Here is a 22,027-nt window from a genome sequence, read left to right as displayed (position 1 = left end):
TATAGGTCACCGTACGGCCTTCAACAATGAGCAAATCCCATACAACATAATCAGCTTTAAAAGGCCCCTTAATGACAAATGTAAAACAATTCAAACGAGAAAACTAACGACATAATTTATGTACAAAAAATGAACGAAAAACAAAAACCGGTATGTAACACATCAACAGACGACAACCCACTGAATTACAGGCTCCAGACTTGGGACAGGTGCATATTCGTACGGGAACATATTAATGTGAAATGAATATTAACCCTGTTTTGTAATAGACCAACACCCTGAGTCGGATTTTTAAAATGCTACTTCACAGAAATCCATTTCACCTTACCCGGACAGATTATTCTGATAAATATGAGAAAATGAGAGAAAAAATAAAACAATGGTGTTTGTCCTGGAACAAGGAAGCACACGTCCTCCTGCCCACACTTCATGTTTACATCACGATGACCGTGAGGGCATTCCGATGTATTTTCGCAACAGAGATTTGACTTTCGACTTTGACTGGTACATGTTACCGATCGTATAAAAACGCAGACATAACCGAGTGCAAAATAGCATTCTTTGTCGCTTCAAGTAATACTCATAAATTTTTTTTTTAGAACATATTAAATTAAATAATATGAAAATGTTGCGTCGTTAGAATTATATTATAAAGTTATAAGTAAGTTATATCTAGGAACACATACAGGACAATTGTGTTAACGCATTCGGAAGAACATCTCAAGAACGTTTATACGGAAAAAATGAATGCCTACATAAATCCAAACTATTCGAAAATCCGAATTATTATAGAAGTGTTTTCACCATTCACTTGCACTGCACAATTTTTAGAATAGTAGAATAGAATTCTATAGCATTTGGATAAAAATTATGTATACATGTAAATGTTATATATAGAATAATAGGTAGTTTCGTTTTTAATACTGACTATATCATGTCACAGTGAATATCTAGACGAGCCCGTTCATCATCCTCGCACGAACTTGTCTCAGAAAAAAATATGTCTCTGTAAGTTAACCTCACTTTCAGGTATTGTGATGTGATTTTCTTTTAGACAAGTGCGTGTGACCATCCACGAGAACTTGCAGTCATCCGATGTTCAGTACTTCAGTCCTTTGATACTTTCTGTTCTAGTAAATATTACATAAGCCAATGACATTCAGCCTTCAAACTTTTGAAGGTGTATATAAATCCGACAAAACCGAGAATCCCAATGGTCTTTAAACAGAAAGTAGAATGGAACGTTTTCAGATCCGCGTAAGCATAGCTTGGACACAATAGATGTAATTTAATTAGATTTGTGTCTGAATGAACATAAAAATGCTATATTTATTTTTTGTTTACTGAGGCCTGGTGGTCTCTGACATATAGAGAGTTGTGTTTTATTTTTTTCTAAGTGAAGATTTACGGCGGTGACTTTTAATATTTTAGGTTTATCTTTAAAACTACAATAGATTAAAAAAAATACTGCAATGTGTCTGAATATATTTTATGGTAAATTTTAAGGTCCCATTTTGGGCAACTTTGGCTCTTATGAGTTTTGTTGTTTTATTACCTTTTATCTTGATACTTATTTATAGGGAAACCTTTTCTGAGCAAAATAGTTTTCTCGATTGAATTGTTTTACATTGTCATTTCGGGGCCTTTTGTACTGACTATGCGGTATGGGCTTTGCTCATTGTTGAAGGCCTTACGGTTACCTATAAGTGTTATTTTCTGTGCCATTTTGGTCTCTTGTGGAGAGTTGTCTCATTGGCAATCATACCACGTCTTCTTTTTTATATTATAAGAACAGATTTAAAAATAAGTAAATTATAATTATTGTCATTTTCATCATTGGTGGTGGGGACGGCGTAGGAAAGAATTTCTCTAAGTTATTACCGTGAAATAGGAAAAAAAACAATCATTCCAAAGACATAAACTTTTCACGACTCCCCCCCCCCTAAAAAACCACAAGAGAACAATTACACACACCTTTCTCAATACGTTAAAAAAAATCTCCATTGAAATAAGTTGAAAATAAACAATCTGTATATACAAATATGTGAACATTACCAAACCTGACCATTTTGCATTTCGCTGGCAGTACGTGGATTAAGCATGCAGTCTCCGAATTTGGATAGTTTGGCTTTTTCTGAGGAAAAAAAGATTGTTTCAAAGACAAATAAAGGAAGTACAAAACACTACATGTATACGTCATATCACAAATATATCCGACTTTGTATGGTTTTGGAGGAGTAACACTACATTATACATCTTACCATTAATATTATTCAATAACACTTTATAAAACAAACCATCTCGCCATATTATGCATGAGTAGATAATTTTATAGCTATTGTTGTGAAATATTTTTAAAACTGACTGTGAGTTCAATGATGCATTTTGGAATAAATAAAAATAAGAAGATGTGGTATGAGGGCTAATGAGAAAACTCTCCATCCAAGTCATAATTTGTAAGATTAAACACTCATAGGTCAAAGTACGACCTGCAACACGTAGTTTTTGCTAAACCAAAATAGCAACCTATAAAGAGCCTCAAAATTTGTTTTATCATATTTTCGCCACAGCCGCAAATTTCTCCAATTAGCTCCTGTATTAATTGATCTTTAAATTATCTCCCTCTGAACTGTTTAAAACGTTGATTTTGTTAAATTGCATTGTCTCATTTTCCCTATTAATTGCACTCTCGCTAGCGATGGACACATATTTGAGCCGGGTTTATAGTTTACAGAAGCAGATCGGAATCAGTTATGACGTAAACAGTAATCATTCTAATCGTAATCATGTTCATTGACCATAAGGACGATGAAAGCACATCATATAATGACGTTTCGACATCATATAATGAAGTACACCAAACCACATAATATAAGATTACAAGCACATAATATAATGACACAACCACATCATATAAAGATATTTGCACATAATATAATGGTAACTGCACATCATATAATGATATGTACACATCATATAAGTATATTTGCACATGACATAAGTATATTTGCACATCATACAAGGATGGTTGTACATAAGATAAGTACGTTTGCACATCATATAAGAATGTTTGCACATCATATAAGAATGTTTGCACATCATATAAGTACATTCGCACACCATATAAGTACATATGCACATCATATAAGTATATTTGCACATCATATAAGTATATAAGCACATCATATAAGTATATATGCACATCATATAAGTTTACATGTACATCATATAATGATGTTTGCACATCATATAATGATGTTTGCACATCATATAATCATGTTTGTACATCATATAAGGATGTTTGCACATCATGTAAGGATATTTGCACATCATATAATGACAATTGCACATCATAAAAAAGTTAATGCACATCATATAAAGAAAATGGTCATAACAAGACAGTGTCGGCGTTCCATAAGTAGTCATAAATCGTTTTTGAGTTACAGCGCGAACTGTGAAAAAAACTGTTTTAGTTGCAAAGTCCTGTAACTCAAAAAGTTCACCAAAAATTAAACAGATCGTTTGACCATCATCACTGAAAAAACAACCATGTTCAGTTTAATATGTTTACTACGGACATTTGTATACCATAATACGTCCCGTAAAAAAAATTACGGAATAAACTTATTGTTGGCTATTGCCTTTTGTTAGATAAAATACGTTCAACATTTAGGAAATAAGAACTTTGTTCTTTTATATAAGCGGCGTGTACCTACGTTTTCGATATTAGTTTTAAAATATGATTGGTTTCCTGTGCTGCAGTACAATGTCATGGATGATGAATGATAATAAAAATGATAATTGACATGCATGATATTTGTAACACCAGAAGGGTTAGTCGTCTTATGATTGCTCACTTTGCATTATTTTGTTGAAGATCTCAAAGAAACAGTAATTTGTTTTATTTCTTATGATGTTATTAGACTGTTATCCTGTTAGAATCAAATGCACTAATATTAATGGCGTAGAAGTTAGCATGCGGGAGAAACAGAAATTGGAGCATCGAAATTCCACATTACGTTTCTTATTACGCAAAATTACACGCTTTACGTCCCGCAAAAAGTGACGATTTGCGGGAATTCAAACGTTTAACGTCGCGCCAAGAGTTCACTCCCTTAAAACTGTATCGGATGCATTTAAGTACGCCAGACGCGCATTTCGTCTACATAAGACTCATCAGTGATGCTCATATCAAAATAGTTATAATGCCAAACAGTACAAAGTTGATGAGCAATGAGGATCCAAAATTCCAAAAAGTTGTGCCAAATGCGGCTAAGATAATCTATGTCTGGGATACGAAAATCCTTAGTTTTTTGAAAAATTCAAAGTTTTGTAAACAAGACATTTATAAAAATGACCACACTATTGATATTCATGTTATTATATAAAAAAAAAAAAAAAATATTGGGAAATTATCAAATTAAGTTCAACGAATAGAATAAAAGAATTATGACGAATTATATTTAAGAGAGATAACTGTCCAATGTTTCTTTGTTTTAAATAAGCAGTACTATTTATGTCTTTGTAATCATTACAAAAATATTATTATTATTCTCCTGGTTATCAATATCTGCTATCGTTAATCAAGACATTTAATGCAATTCTTTTGGTATTTGCATTGAATTTTATCAATGATTGTTTTGCAGAAGACTATTTCACAAAAATCGTCTCCATACAACAAGTAAGACAATAATTGTTATAACAATGAAAACTGGTACCAAGACACCAATCACTATTCCAGCTATACTACCGCCAGCGAGTCCTGCAAAATAGCAAGTATTTATTTATAACAACAAGAAGCATCAATATGCTGTTGGTATATTGTGAAACGAAGATTTTGAAATTCACAAGGAATCTACTAAACCAAGAGTTCATAGTGGTGAAACTGAATCTTCCCTTTCATGGACACTTTCCATGAGATGGCTCACCGTTAAGAAATACCAGATGACGACCGATATGTATCAAATGTCAATCCCATGCCATCATCTTGTTTTTGTATGTGACCTACTGAGTAAGACTAATAACCATGTTTTTAGTTATATCAGCAACACGGCGGGTGCCAAATGTGAAGCAGGACCAGCTAATTCTTCCGGAGAACCTGCGACTGTCCTTGTTTTTGGTGGGGACCGTGTTGTTACGATTTTAGTCTTTAACGTTGTATTTTGAAAACTTGTGTTTTTCCTTTGGTCTTTTTTTTTATATTTCGGTTTCAGTTTATTTTCGATATTAATATGCATAAATAATTGCTTGATTGCAGAAATTCAATGAACACAACTCCCAGACCGATATACTACTGCAGAAATTAATTGACAAATCCTACCCTCCATCACAGAAGGCGTATATCCGCACAATTCTTACCTGATTTGTCGATGTGATCTGAAAACCGAAAGCAAATTTGGAATTACTATTAAATATAAAAATTATTTTAACATACCTGTCTCCTTATTTTAGATTCAGATTTTTGTTATTTATAAGAGGCACATAATCATTGATATCTATTTAATAATCAAATACAATACATGTTTAAAGATTAACGTGATTTTAACGTTTGGAAAAAATATTAGACTCAGGCGTAGAAGGGACATTTTGAATGAAAGCACTCGGAAGGCGAAATTAGGTTAGAAATACTCTTCTGTGTCATTCTTTATGCTCAATTTGACAATAGGTAGGCATTATATTTGTTAATATCTTCACACCTTTGTACTTCGATTCTGACCTGTAATACACGTTAAGAAGGCAGTCGTTTTGATTTAGCGAATCAAAACGTTAAACAAAATCAACTTTTCCATATACATGATAAACAAATAAAAAGAAACATGACTTTTGTCAAATTATTTTTTAAGTTTCTAGCCATCAACACCAAAACAAATATCTATTTTGATATCCAGCGTTGTTCAAAAGACGGCTGACTTTGTAAGTTTCTAGTTTGACGTCAATCGTGCTACATTTGGCTTAAATCATCTTGATTTGAGGGTTGAACATCTTAGTCTTACAAATAATGTTAATAATATGAACAGATCACTTTAACAAAATAATGAATCAGAGACACGAGTGCTGACTATTTTGTTGGTGTCATCGGAGATTACAAGTGCTTAAGTGGCGGCACCGATCCAGTGGTGTAGTATCTTCATAGAAAATAGGATTGTAATTAAGATATATAATGACGGTCACTGGAAAAACACATTTTATAGCTTAACTATGCGGTATGGACTTTGCTCATTGTTGAAAGCCGTACGTGGACCTATAGTCGTTAATTTCTGTGTCATTTTGGTATCTTGGAGCTATCTCATTGGCAATCATACCACATTTTCTTTTCTTATATTAATGGTGCTCGATTCAAAACAGTTGATATTCAAATGAAGTTTGAAGTTAAAAATCATTGAAACACAATTCTTAGATATAAAAAAACATTGTTGTGTTTCAACACGTATAACCTCAAACTGAAATGAACAAAATCAAATCGAAACTAAATTATTGGTATTATATTTGTTTCGTTTGAATGTATATCACTGTTGTTACAATTATCGAAGGCTTGAAATTTCTGCCATAATTTTCTCTATAGGGGATTGCTGTTAACGATGTAGACATTGAACAAAGAATTTAAATAGGAAATTGTAAAGTTATACTTTTGTTTCTATGTTTGTACTCTCCATGTTAATAAGGGTACTACACACACTATTACCTCTTTTGGGACTGCTTATAGAAATGCTAACTGGCGTATCAACTCCATGTGTACAGGTCCATCTTATACCATTTTCGTTTGTAGTCAAATCAAAGATAACTACATAAATCCCTGTCCGATTACCGCTAAAACTGTATAACAGGGTGGATTGCTTATTACAGAAAAAAGTTTCAGTACATGACGTCATAATCTTGTTGTCTCTACTCCATGATGCTAGTTTTTCATATGCGGGAATGGAACATGATATAGTACAGGAGCTTCCTTTTACATTACAGTTGGTTTTAATAGCCAGTTTACCTGAAGAAAAAAAAATGATTATTGCACACAAATTTTAAACATTTAGTATTTTAAATCATTTGTGTTACCTGTTTAAAAAATACTGTGTGAAAAACAAAAGTATATTGCAAACAGCAAGTTCATCTTGACGTTGCAATCGATGTTTTCTACCTTTTTGTTTTTAAAAAGTATGTTGTGGAAAGACAGACCCTGGAACTACTGTGATCTTACATACATACATTTAGTATACACAAGTTCTTTAATAGTTGAAAGTTCTCCTACTGATTTTGAAGTGTTATGTTAGATTAAAAAACAGAACTAATAATCATTTGATATTTCAAAATACTCTTTAATATTGTATCATACATAAATAAACTATGATAAACCCAGCATGTTTGTTCATAAGTTGATAATTAGAATACTTTTTTTTCTATTTTCTATGAATAAGTTTCCGTTTTCTAAAGAAAGAAATTCAAATGTTTAGTATTGTTTTATAAACTTTCATAGAATTTGTTTATACCATCAAATCTGATAAGTATTTTGATTGGATATATTATTTGTAGTTTCGATTATTATCAAACTTGATTCTTGATGCATTAGAACGACAATCCGCCACTTTTTCTAAGACATGTGAGCTTTTAACATACAGGTCACTAGATTAAATGATATTCAATAGAAGAATTGTTTTAAAAACCTTGCAAATTGATCATAGACGATTTTGTTTTTAAATCTACAGTGTTATACATGTTTTTCAGACCAAAAAAACTTCAGACCAAATAAACCTGTCAAAATGTATTTACCAGACTAAAGTAGTATGCACAAATTTTATTATAAATTTCTAGATGAAAAACATAAAATATGTTTATTTTTAGGTAAGATGTTAGAGTAACAATTGTTTAACCATTAAAATTATAAAGTAAGTAGGTAATAAAACACTTGTTACAAAGTTTAACTTTGACAACTATGTATGGCGTTCCCTTGATAATTAGGTTGTTAGTGTGTTACTAAAATGTACATGTAATGTGTGTTGTCAAATGTAGAAAACAATAAATTTGATATTCGACTTTAAATTTATTTAACAAGTAACTCCTGTGTCCTCCATAGAGTATAGTGGATATCAGAAAGTCTTAAGGTATTTATGCATTTCAAGGTGTTTTTAAAATCATTCTGTATTTGCGATCACATTTTTCAATTAATCATAGGCAAATATACCGGAATTAGTGGGAAAAAACAAATTAATTTTTAACAGAAACTAAACATAAGTATAGTTTCATCTTGAAGTTAATTTACCCAAAGTTAGCATGAAGGTCTGCATAAACAGGAACAAATATAAACAGTTTACAGTCATGTTCAAACTTTTATTCTGTTAAGTTCCTTTGATACACATAATTCTGTTAAACTGCAATACAAAAACAAAAAAAATATTTTTGAAATGCATTATGTACTTGTTTGTGTCATAATCCATTCAAACATGACATAAAATGCACTTCTTAATCGTTGGGAATATACTGTCAAAAGTCAGGAGCATGTAGTTAAGTGGTAGTCGATTGTCCATGTCTGTCGTGTTTGTTTTTTTGAAAAGATGTTTGCAATAGAATATGCCGTTAGTTTTCTCGCTTGTAGGTTTCCCATCTTGTGTGCGAGTTCTTAATTGTCATTTATACAGTACGAGGTTTTCTCAATTTTGAAGACCGCACGTTGTCAAAAACTGCCGTTATGTACTATCACATATGCAAGTCAGTTTGAAAGGATCACAGCAATTTGACTTTATTCTATTCCATATCAGGCTTTTTTAACAGTTACAGTTGTATGTACCAATGATAAAAAAGATCATTGTTTAAAATAACATTGTTTCACTAATAGGGCATGATTTGTTGCCTACTGTGTTTTATCTCCGGGCTACGGTAGTAATGAGTAGAGGGGGTTAATTTTTAGGAATTAACAATTAACAAGTTTAGGATCACATCAATTATGAACTTAGTAAACATGTACATAATGATCCGATTGCTTTAAAATTTAATGCCAAATTACGGTACCACCTCTGATTTAACGTGCACGGCTCACTGTACAGAGAAATGTAATAGTGTCAAATTAGTACATTCTATATATGTTAGCTTTCTTTCGATTCATTGATGATTGAATGATACTAAAACCCATACTATTAATCCTTGGTTTATATATGTTATATATGTCATTGTCATTTTATTCAGGTTTTTTTTCTGTTATCTTATATTTATACATCGGCCTTAATCTTCTTTTAATCTGTGTGTCTGTTGGTTCCACAATGGTTTGATGTGTGGGATGGTAGATATAAAATATATTTAATCTACTGCATGTATGCATCTGTCAAAAGCCAGGACACTAGCCTATGTTTGCCTTGTGTGTTGCTTTTTAATTGTGGTTTTAGTCGAATTTTAGTGTGACTGTTTCGCTGAACGTGTTATTATTTGTATTTGGGGACTACATAACGGTCGCCTCTGGTGTGGGATTTTCTCGCTGCGCTGAGGAATCATAGATTGCCTCTCCTTTTTCGGCTCTATGGTTGGTTTTATGTCTCTTTGTTGCATTCTCCTCTGCCATTCTCAATTCTATTCATAGATTTTGTTTGTGTTCCATTAAGCTGGGGTTACATTTACTCGGGAAACTTGATACTCGTGTTCACTGTAAAAGGTATCTTTTTCAAGACAAGTTACGATATCGATTCTTTTATAACTGAATACTAAACATGGGCACATAAAATTGTGAGTGGGGCAGGGTTACCTACGGAACAAACAGTTCAGTTTTGTTTATTCAATTAACGTGTTCTTTCAAATTCATGTGATCCTCAATAATTTGTCTTAGTGCCAACACACTATTGATATACAAGTTTTGTCCCAAAATAGACAGCAAAATACAAATTAGATTATAACCATTGCAATGCTCGTTCCTACTGGTCTGATTTTGTTTTGTCCTCTGTATCGCTAAAGCACTGGGCATTCTTGTTTGTATAGCATTCATTTTATAAGATTTTATTAGATTTTGAATTTTTCTCCTTAAAATATTTATGCGTTGAAATTTCAACCATTATTTTTTTGTTAAATCTTTATTGTTTTTTAAATAACGAGCTCTTCTTTAAACCAAAATCGCGATACATCCACTCTGAGACAAACAATTCATTCGATATCAGTAGAGGTCTTTTTTTTTCTTTTTTTAAATTCGATGGATTTATATGAAAAGTCTCTATTTCAGTAAAACACATGTTTATGTTTCAGTATAAAAGTGTAAGTCATCAGCGGTCCAATGTCAAAAATATATTAACTATAAGAATAATTTTTCCTTTCTACACCCACAATGTCCATCATCTCTGAATTAAGACAGGTAGATGTAAAACCTATATCACATACCATTTTTTCATAATGCAATCCCTGAACATTTCATTGACATGTCGTTGCTCTTTCCGCTTATTCTTTTATGCTTATCAATGGACGTCTTGTATATTCAGATATAGACCTCAATATTTTCATTAAAGTTTAAAAGAAGATGTGGTACAATTGTCATTGAAATCGCTATCACCAAAGATGAAATCATTAACAGTTCACTTATACGGTCATCACCAATGAGCAACATCTATAACGTATGGTAAGTTCTCAAGGTTCCAGCATTACAAACTGTAAAGCAATTCTAGCGAGTATTGATGTTAAAAAAAATTACAAGAGAACATACATGGACAACCTGTGCATTACACGTTACTGATTTCGGACAGTCAAATTAAGAATGTGATTGGGTTATAATATACTCATTCATTCTTCAACCGGCGACATTTGTTTAATTGAACAATATAAACAATAGGGGAGGGGATGACCAATGAAATAGATCGGTACGAAGAACAAAAAAAGAAGAAAAAAATTCTTATCTCAGAACTGGTATTTTTGTTCCAGGTCATTCGGGTGTTTTTGATTTTTTAAGTGCTCTCAAACTGTATAATTATTACCAAACAGTGCATGCATGTAAAAGATCAATAAAAGGAGGTTATAACAATAAAAAATAAAATCATCTTAACTGTCGAATTCATTTGAAACTGTTTAATATTTATTAATATGAATAACATTGTCCTTACCATGAGTAATTTCCTTCCTTTAAATATGTAAACAAGTTAATATGTACAAATAAAAATTTTGGCAGCGATCAATACTTAAAAGTCTTAAAACATATGATCTGTCCTACGATATATTTTTTTAAATATAATAACGGTTAAATATCGATCAGTGGGTTGTCGACTATACCTCTCAAACAAAGAATGTATATGCTTCTGTTATCACAATAACAAATTTAATAGTATATATATAAGAATACGCCATTTTAAAAACGAATATTTTTAAAGTACGTACTCATTCATGCTAAGATCGCCTTACATGACTTTTGCTATTTTAGGTCATGTATGGTCATATAGCGCTTCATCTATGAAGGTTTTGAATTTCACATAATTTAGTTTGATTGTTCTTTGCAGTAGGTATACTGTCCAACTTGGATATATATTTTTTCGTGTGATTTCATCATTTTCACGTTTTTCAAGTGAAAATGAGCATTAATGTAAACAGGCTTGAATGTTATATACAAGATCATTCAAGACAATAAAGATATCACATATTATATACAAAATGTATCAACCCTACATTATTTTATATCTATACATGTTAACTAGTCAATACAGTGCTTTATTCCAAAATTTAGATCAAAAGCAAGTCTCTTTCAGTAAAAAAGTTGAGTTTATTTTAATTTTTTTTGTGATTTTCTAATTGCTTTTCGAAGTTTTCATATTAAATCTTTAATAAAGCCCGATATCATAAATTGAATCATAGGAGTACTTTCTGGTTTTCTGAAACGCGCTTCTGGCGTACTAAATTATAATCCTGTTACCTTTAATAACTATTTCCTAATATTTTGGCCTACTTTTAATTCATTTGACCAATTTATTAATGCTTCACGATTGCTCAAGCTATACAATGCTCTCAACTTATATTATTGTTTACATGTTGCTACCTTTTTTGTAAAAGAAGCACTTTTAACAGAGACCAAACATGTTTTTGTAAGTAAATCTACAATTTGTCTTTCAGATGAATTTTTACTTTTTATTAACTAAATACATTCTTCAATGCATAACTTTGATAAAAAATCAGAAAAAACAACTCTCTTTTACATCTCATTCAATATAAATGGAGAATGACAATTATTGAAATATGTATTTTAAAACTTCTGTAGGTGAACGTTGATAAACATTTGAACTTTCAACAACAGATTGTTTTCTTTCTTCTCTTAATCAGAGTAACGTTTATCTTTACACAAATTGAGAGAAGGTGACAGCCGATGCTTTTTTTGTTGTTGTATCTCTTTAGAAGAGATCATGTCGGATCTACTAAATTGTATTTATGTAATCTGATAAAATTTCGTACAGTTGTCCCATTTGCAATCATACTACATATCGACAAAAGAATTCTGTGTCATATTGTTGGATAACCTTTTTTTGATATTTCTATGTTTACCTCACAATTTTAAACACTATCGATTGCTTAAACATCGTTGATAAATGATGCATGATCAATAATCTTGAATATAGGTACTTCTATATGGTTTTTAATAGTCCCGTCATCCATGCACTTGAATATATTCTATAATTCATATATATTATGTTTAATTTACTTTCAACACATTAGGTTTGTACCAAGAACAAGGAAAATGAGCAATAATTCATGAGGCAAATAATAAATTTTCTTTCTATAACTGCAGGAAGTTATTTTCAAAAACTACTACATCCTAACAAAGGAAACCTGTAATTAGCATTGACAACTTAATTACTAAATTAATTCGTTTTTTTTTTGTTATTGTGTAAACTGATTTCAAAATTCGTTGGCTTTCAGAACACGAACTCTACAGGAATATGTCAAACATGGATTTAAACTTCTCTAAAAAAAATTAAGAAAGGAGTATTCTTAAATGTTCTTTTTAAAGATCCAAATCTTTACTGACTTGACATAATTTTCTGTGATCGATTAATGTTTTAATTTAAATAGAAATTATATAAAACTTAACATAGATGAATTTAAAACAACACGTATTTTGGTTTAACGTTAACGTGCATAAAAGGACCAATCTCATCTCTTCAATTTGTTTATTCAAAAATCTGAAGATGTAATGACTTATTAGGCTATGATTCATTAAACCAAGTATACTTACTGGTATGTGTGCATAATAGACGTTTACCAAAATAAGGTTTTGTTCTGCTCAAGTCTCAACAATTTGTTGCAGTTGCAAGTTGCAAGTTGATGGTTTTGGGTGCCCCTCAAAGTATCCATAACTTTATAATCTTTAAGATATAGTGAAAATCAAAAAGTGAAATTACAAACATATAAACTTGCAGAAAAATTCAAAACGGAAAGTTTCTAATCAAATGGCAAAATCAAAAGCTCAAACTCATCAAACGATTGCCAAAAAATAAAATGTAACATACTACTTCATCAATTAACGCTAGTTACCTTTTTGTTAGGAATTTTCCGCGCATCATATTCAAAATGTGCGCACCAAGTTTAATGCTTACTACACTTTGAATTTTTAAAAAGAAACGTTTCAACTCTTTTAAGATCATATTTATACAAATCCATGAAATAACGACTACAATTAAGGCATTTGTTTATTATTTTATACATTGTTGTTGAGTTTTCAAGGAGAACACGGTCAGTTATGGATGGTACATTTCATACAAAATATTATATGAATTTTTGAATGAGTCGGTCGAAATTACAGAATCGTATGTAGCTGCCATGTTATTTAAGTATAGCAATACATATAAACGCAGCATGGCCCATACAAAAAGAAATTTTCTAGTAAAAGAAGCAACGTTAGATACCACTGTTTGGCATGACCGTTGAAAACATAAGTTCTTGTCATTGCATAGAGAATTTAACGTATATAATGACAAAAATATTTAAAACTTCGCTTCAAGATGAATTACTATCTAGACCGAATTTGTTTTAGATTTGCGTGAACATAATATTTGCATTTGTGTATACGATTGATTAAAACACCCGCATTTTGAGAGATAAATTAGCCTAAATCATATTGTAATTATTATACTTACTGGTATGTGTGCTTAATATGTTGCCAATTTTTAAAGTAGCCTTTAACAAACTAAACTCGTATGCTTTGCAGCATACAATATAAAAATGGAAGCGGGTGATTGTAGAAAATATTATATCTCACCATTGAAAATAGTTATTTGTGTATGTACACTATTCAAAATCATTTACTAGTATATAGCAAACAAATAAACAATAATTCTACCTTAAGGTTTTTCTGTCTGTTGATTGTGCGTCATCGTACCGGATATTAGATACTATTGAGTCCAAACATATTTGACAAGATAGTTGAAACATAGTGTACTTCACGTATTATTCTATTTTATGACATGAACGTCTTAAGAAAAAAATTATTACCTCTACTCCACACACTTTCCGTGCAAACATTGTACACGTTATATGAAATAAAATTCAACGAATCTGAAAAAAAACCCCCACATTTTACGATTGATAACAATGAACATTGTGTTATAGTTCTTTGCCTTAAATAACAACTGAATATGTATTTGTACAAATGACAAATAATGTAATAATTGTGTTCTGGTTACTAATATCTGTAATCGTTGATCGAAGTTGTTCGATGTATTTCTTCTTGTATTTGCATTATATTGCGAACAGTTTTCGATAGTTTGGTCAATCAGATCAATTTTTTTCCCCGTAAAACACATATTACAATAACGATTATAACAATGACAACCACCATGACACCAATTACTATTCCTGCTATAGCCCCGCCAGCAAGTCCTGTAAAATGAAAATATTATTTAAACAATAATGATACAGAGTTTTTGTTTTTTGTATATAATTTGTATATAATTTGAGGAAAATATAGAATTTTTGGAGTCTTTAAGATATCAAATCATACTCTTCGTTTGTTCCAAAAAGTTACAAATCTCCAAATATTTATTTTTGCGTCTAAATATCGTGACATTTCTAGAGTTCTATGCGTGATTTAAAACGCATGCATAATTTTTAGATTACAAATATTTAACAAAAAAAAGGCAACTGCTTTAACGTTGTTATGCTGCAATAATTGACAGACAAGACTCTCCTTCGTGACATTTAGCCTATATGTAGGTATTGTACATATGTCTTTACCTGATTTGTCCATCTCATCTGTAAATAGAAAGTAAATATAACAATTTATGCAAAAACATATGAGTGGTGCTCGAATAGATCCAATTGAAATTAAAAATCGATAATGAAGTTAATAATCATTTACTGTTTAACACTAGTTATTTTGTGACAGTTTCTGTTCAGTGTGAGCCAAGGCTCCGTGTTAAGAACCGTACTTTGACCTATAACTGTTTAATATTTACATATTGTGATTTGGATGAGTTGTTTCATTGGCACACGTTCCACTTTTTTTCTTTATGTTTGAAAACCAAAATTCTTGGATAGAAAAAACAAATACCACTGGAAGGTAAAAATCAAACAAAATCAAATCTAAAATCAATTCTTTACATCATATTTGCTTCGTCTGAATTTTTATCACAGTTGTTACGATAATCGAGGGATGGAGTTTCCTAATATTATCTTCTTGTTGGTAGGGGATTGCAGCTTGTTAGGTAAATATTCGTAAAGAAAGACGCGAAGTCATCTCTTCAGTTTTAACTTTTGTTTTTTTGTTTATACTCTCCTTTTAGATATATCTATTAATCAACTATGCATTAATATTACCTTTTTCGAGAATGCTTATAGAAAGGCTAACTGGCGTATCTACTCCATGTGTACAAGTCCATTCTACACCATTTTCGTTTGAAGTTAAATCAGAGATAGCTACATATATTCCTAACTGATTAGCGCTAAAATTGTATATTCCGGTCGATCCTATATCACAGAAAGGACTATTAGTACATGACGTCATACTCGTGTTGTTTCTACTCCATGATGCAAGTTTGCTAAAGTCGGGAATGGAACAAGATATAGTACATGGGCTCCCTAGTACATGGCAATTAGTTATTATAGCAAGTTGACCTAAAAAAACAAGTTGTTAAAAAAACTGCACTAGCATTCAATATATCAAATGTTTTATTTCCTTTTAAATATAGTGTAAAATACTAAATATATTTCTTGTCTGCAAAGAGAAAAAAATATCATGACATTGATATATTTCTAAATATTCTTTTCCTTTGTATCCTATAAAATAAGTTATAGTATATTCATCATCTTTGGTCATAAGTTGATAATCAAAATAATTTTTTTCATTGGATCGATTATTTGTAGTTTCTATTATTAACATACTTGATTTCTGATGCTCCAGAATGACAATCCTGTATTTTTTCATTAAAATGTGAGGCCTATAAACTACAGGTCAACAGACGAAATTATATTAAGAAAAAAAAAACCTGTTTTAAAAGTAGGAATGTACAGAGTTGACCATAGACGGTTGTTTGTCAAGCTCCTTTGTTTTTTAACCCTCAATGTTTTATATATTTAAAACAAGCAAACTTGATGACGATTATTTAATGAATGTATGAAGTACGGTACGCGCAAATCTAAGTATGCATTTCTAGAAAGAAAAGCCATGAAATATGTACATTTTTTAGTTGAGAAGTCAGATTGATACTTGCGTAACCCTTAAAACTCTAAAGTAAGTAGGTTATATAACAGAAGTTACAGTGTAACACCGTACATATCGATGTGCCTTTCCCAAGATTATAACCATGTCATTTAAATACTAGTAATTTAGCGTTAGATGCATATCTTGTGCTATGTTTTAAAAAATTATTCAAATATAATTTAAAACTTAAACGTTTAAAAGCACGATTGTCACAATACACTTAGCTTGCCAATTGTTGAAAGCACCTTGATATTCAATTTTTATGCGTTTAGAATGATATTCGATTTTTCTACATTTAGAATGATATTCGATTTTGTTGCATTTAGAATGATATTCGATTTTTCTACATTTAGAATGATATTCGATGTTTCTGCATTTAGAATGAAATTCGATTTTGCTGCATTTAGAATGATATCCGATGTTTCTACATTAAGAATGATATTCGATTTTGCTGCATTTAGAATGATATTCGATGTTTCTACATTTAGAATGATATTCATTTTTTCTGCATTTAGAATGATATTCGAGGTTTCTACATTTAGAATGATTTTCGATGATTCTACATTTAGAATTATATTCGATTTTGCTGCATTTAGAATGATATTCGATTTTTCTATATTTAAAATGATATTCGATGTTTCTGCATTTAGAATGAAATTCGATTTTGCTGCATTTAGAATGATATCCGATGTTTCTACATTAAGAATGATATTCGATTTTGCTGCATTTAGAATGATATTCAATGTTTCTACATTTAGAATGATATTCGATTTTGCTGCATTTAGAATGATATTCGATTTGTCTACATTTAGAATGATATGCGATGTATCTACATTTAGAATGATATTCGATTTTGCTGCATTTAGAATGATAATCGATTTTCTACATTTAGAATGATATTCGATATTTCTACATTTAGAATGATATTCGATGTTTAGATATTCGATTTTTCTGCATTTAGAATGATATTTGATTTTTCTACATTTAGAATGATATTCGATTTTTCTGCATTTAGATGTAAATCTACCTGCTTTGATCTCTAGCGTGCATATCAGAAAGTCTTTAAGTACTAATGAATTTCAAATTGATTGGTAAAATGTATGTGCAATTAAAGTTGTCAATAGGTTATTGGTTAGTATATTAAACATGTTAAAGGTAGTGGGGATAATTACAAAAAAAAACTTAATATCAACAGGATCATTTCATCTAGATGTAAACTGACCTAATGTTAACACTAAGGTCTGCATACACAGGATCCAATATAAACAGTATGCAGACATATTTAACCTTCTTTTCTGTTATTTTCCTTGAATACACATATTAAGACTAAAATAAAAACAAAAATTATAGAGTACATCATGTACATATGTGCATTTCTGCTTTGCACTTCTTAACCGTTAACAATAATATTTTTAAAGTCAGGAGCCCGTAGTTCAGTGGTAGTCGTTGTTTCATGTCTATCATATTTTTTTTCTTAAGTTGTTTTTCTATTAAATAGGCTTTTAGTTTATCCGTTTGAATTAGTTCACAATTTCAAGTAAGGGCACTTTATTGACAAGTATACGGAATGGGGTTGTCTCATTACTGAAGACCGTACGGTGTTCTCTAAAGCTTAATGCCATTTCATTTTAACTACTTTGGTTTTATCGGCTTCATTTGACTCTTTTAGACTGTTTTTAAAAGTTACTAGTAAATGCTACCCATGTAATCAATTTCATTGTTTCATTGCATGTTTTGTGGTTATAGGGTGATGTGATCGGATTTCAAATTAAATACCAACTTACAGTTTCCTTCCAGAATTATCACTTTCTGCTCACCAAACATATACATGTAATAGAGTTAAATTAGAACATTCTATATATACCATTCTCTTCATGCTCTTCTCGTATAATTTATTATGCATGATACCAAACCCATAACGAGAGGGATTGAGCTTGATTTTTACTAAATACCAACATTATCGATCTTTAGATTAGTTTAATTTTGGTATGGAACTGACATGTCAGTAGCTGTTAGAAGTACTGTGTTTATGTATATTGATCATTGTCATTTTGTTCAGTTCCTTATTTTACTTAATCTAACATCGGATTCAGACTGATTTTTACTATGCGGATTGTTGTTAATTTGTTTATTCCACATTGGTCATAGGTATATATGGAGGATTGAGATCAAAACAAAATGTCCGACTTCACGGCATGTATATACCTGACGCAATTTAGGAACCTGTTTAGGTTTTGAAAAATAAACCATATTTTAAGGCAGATGTAATGCGTAATACAAACAATCTCTAACCCTCACTTCACTGTGATTGGTGAATTTGAACACGTACATTATTATAAAAAAAGGCTGTTACAGAAAATGATGTTATGGAATAAGGAAAATATAAACTATAAATTTTAAGGGGAAGGATTTAAGCGATCAAACTCGTTCGAAGATCGCAAAAATTAATACAAAAAAAAACCACAATCTTATCTCAGATCTGGCATTTTTGTGACAGGTCGTTCAGTTGTTCCTTTGATTTTTGAAATGCACTTGAACTTCATTATAATGACAATCATGACTTGTTAGAACACGACCACTAAAACGGACTTGAATCTGATGTTTGGTAGTGGTCGTTTCTTGATCATAAGTGTTTCTCGTTTTCTTTTTTGATACAGAGTAGAACGTTGTTTTTTCCGTGTGAATGGATTTTCACGTCATTTTTAGTGACCTTTATAGCTTGCTGTTCGATGTGAGCCAAGGCTCCGTGTTAAAAACCGTACTTTGACCTTTAACAGTTTACTTTTACAAATTGGGACTTGTCTCATTGGCACTCATATCACATCTTATATCTATTGAAATATAAAAAGAATGACACTCATAAGAAATTTATTATTGTTTATTATATATAATCGGGATGTCAACTTGGTGAAGAATTACTCACTGGTTTTACATAACGGTACGACAGTGCTCGCACGGAATATATCTGCACAATGGCAACAAAATTACTTTCACGGATTTGGCTATACTTTTTTGGAACTTTTGGATTATAGCTCTACATCTTTTATATAAGCTTTGGATTTTACATATTTTGGCCACGAGCATCACTGAAGAGACATTAGTTGTCGAAATGCGCATCTGGTGCAGAAAAATTGGTACCGTTAATGTTATTATATGCATTCATAGTTTTCGGATATTGGTTTAGTGAACGTTTAACTTTTAACATAATTAGAAACAAGGAATGAGTTGTCAAATTTTCAACAAACTTAGTTTTCTATATTGTAAAAGGCGCAGTCAGGTATATTTTATCTGTCATATTCTATGTCTATTTTCCATTTGCCTCAAAGGATCATAATTTAAAGACTGAAGTATTGAAACTCATCAAGTTGAAATTGACCTTCATTATGTATACATATATGTATCTATATATAAAAATTTCAAAATCATCTGTTTAAAGGTTTTTAAGTTATAGCACAAAATTTGTTAGCACCCACTCGTCAAAGGTATATTTCCAAATCTACCCCATAGACCATAACCCATGACTGAAAATCCTCTAACAGCATATTATAATTTAAAAGTTGTCATGAAGTATTATAGAATGTTTTCTTATGAATACTTAAAGTGAAAGTCGTCAATATCGAACGTGACCTCCATTTTGTGATGAATATCAACTAAGCATATTACAATTTAAAAAGCATAATTTAAATAGTTCAATAGTTCATACCCGGAAGCAGTTGTCAGCTGCCCAAACTTCACCCGCTTGCCGCCCTCCGTTCCTGTCTAAACTACTAACTAGACTTTTCATTAGAAAACTCAGTTAAAAATCAAATAGGTTTTAGCCTCAGAAATCATATACCATAATTAACAGCTCTTTATTAACATGCGTTAAAAAACAACTATCTTATCATTAATTGAATAAAAAGCTTTTGAACTCTCCAAAGCCAGTATGACTATAGATGAATACTGCTTAGTCTTTAGTTTTCTATGTTGTGTCTTGTGTACTATTATATGTCTGTTTGTCTTTTTCTTTTTTAGCCATGGCGTTGTTATAATAAAAAAAGAAGATGTGGTATGAAAGCCAATGAGACAACTCTCCACAAGAGACCAAAATGACACAGAAATTACCAACTATAGGTCACTGTATGGCCTTCAACAATGAACCATACCGCATAGTCAGCTATAAAAGGCTCCGAAATGACAATGTAAAAAATTCAAACGAGAAAACAAACGGCCTAAGTTATGTACAAAAAATGAACGAAAAACAATTATGTAATACATAAACAAACGACAACCACCGAATTACAGGATCCTGACTTTGGAAAGGCACATACATACAAAATGTGGCGGGGTTAAACTAGTAAGCGGGATCCCAACCCTCCCCTAACCTGGTACAGTGGTGTAACAGTACAAAAATAAAAAATCAGTTAAAAAGGCTTAATTACTATAAGACGTGTCACGGCAATTATCTATCCCAAATTCATGTATTTGATTTTGATGTTATATTTGTTATTCTCTTAGGATTTTCTCTAATGCTTAGTCCGTTTCTGTGTGTGTAACATTTTAATGTTGTGTCGTTGTTCTCCTCTTACATTTAATGCGTTTCCCTCAGTATTAGTTCGTTACCAAGATTTTGTTTTTGTCCATGGATTTATGAGTTTGAACAGCGGTATAGTCGTTCGTGCAACTTTCATGAGAATGATTTACGCTACTATGGTGCAACATGTTAGTCATATCTCGTTTTAAATATTTTCAAAACAAAATATTTTGAAGAAATTCTAAACAACAATTTTTTTAAGCAACCTATGAAACATTTTATACTATTACATATGATCAGTATTTACTATTTGATTGTACGTCTAAAATGTACGTTATTGTAGGAAAATGGGTATCATTATGTTACTGGATACTTGGTATTGTCGACATTAGTAAAATTGACATAAAGATTTGTTTCTTACCATTTAGAATTTACTTCCTTTTTACTGTGTTACTAAATATATAAACAAATAAATCTTTAAAAGATTGAAAGCGATCAATAATTTTAAATTCTTATAAACAAGATCTGTCCTGTGATAATAAGGCGGATCTGAATACTATATCTTTAACATATTGATTATTGGGGTGTCACCTATCACTCATTAACAAAATATTTACTACAGTCAAATAATATTTATATTTAAATCCTAAACAGTAAAAAAAAATTCTTTCAGTTTCCAACTCTCCCAGGCAAATGTGACTATAGATGAATTTTGCTTTCTGTAATGATCCTTTTGGTTAAATACATCTTTACGTAACATGCGTAAATAGATCTTATTTTTAAAGGAAATGCATCCATGGAATATTATAGGTAAACAGACATTTCACAAAAGTTGTTGTTATTGCATAAAGATTAACATTTTGAGAACGAGTATATTATTTGTT

At 31.0% G+C, this 22,027-nt stretch overlaps 1 protein-coding gene and 1 long non-coding RNA gene across 2 annotated transcripts; both read right to left on the bottom strand.

Annotated features, from left to right (window-relative positions):
• Positions 1-4,412: 4,412 nt before the first annotated feature.
• LOC143079427 (uncharacterized) lies at positions 4,413-11,191 on the bottom strand. Its single transcript, XR_012979407.1, has 5 exons — positions 11,055-11,191; positions 8,249-8,357; positions 6,683-6,979; positions 5,359-5,376; positions 4,413-4,762 (listed from the first exon to the last, which is right to left on the bottom strand). It is a non-coding gene; the product is annotated as an uncharacterized LOC143079427 (long non-coding RNA).
• Positions 11,192-13,608: 2,417 nt separating this feature from the next.
• Positions 13,609-21,690, bottom strand: LOC143079425 (uncharacterized). Its single transcript, XM_076254763.1, has 5 exons — positions 21,565-21,690; positions 17,853-17,956; positions 15,748-16,044; positions 15,166-15,183; positions 13,609-14,811 (listed from the first exon to the last, which is right to left on the bottom strand). Exons 2-5 carry the CDS (start codon positions 17,908-17,910, stop codon positions 14,705-14,707), a joined length of 480 nt encoding a protein of 159 aa, XP_076110878.1. The 5' UTR covers positions 17,911-17,956; positions 21,565-21,690; the 3' UTR covers positions 13,609-14,704.
• Positions 21,691-22,027: the final 337 nt, after the last annotated feature.

The sequence above is a fragment of the Mytilus galloprovincialis genome, chromosome 6, assembly GCF_965363235.1.
Source record: "Mytilus galloprovincialis chromosome 6, xbMytGall1.hap1.1, whole genome shotgun sequence".
In the NCBI taxonomy this organism is placed as follows: Eukaryota; Metazoa; Mollusca; class Bivalvia; order Mytilida; family Mytilidae; genus Mytilus; species Mytilus galloprovincialis.
Note: the sequence above shows the minus strand (reverse complement) of the source record. Positions and strands in the feature narration are given on the sequence as shown.

Excerpts from the sequence above, each read along its gene's own strand:
- LOC143079425 (XM_076254763.1), bottom strand. The coding sequence starts at position 17,910 with ATGTCTGCATACTGTTTATATTGGATCCTGTGTATGCAGACCTTAGTG. Across the intron at positions 16,045-17,852 it reads GACCTTAGTGTTAACATTAG|GTCAACTTGCTATAATAACT; the intron begins GTCAGTTTACAT and ends TTGTTTTTTTAG.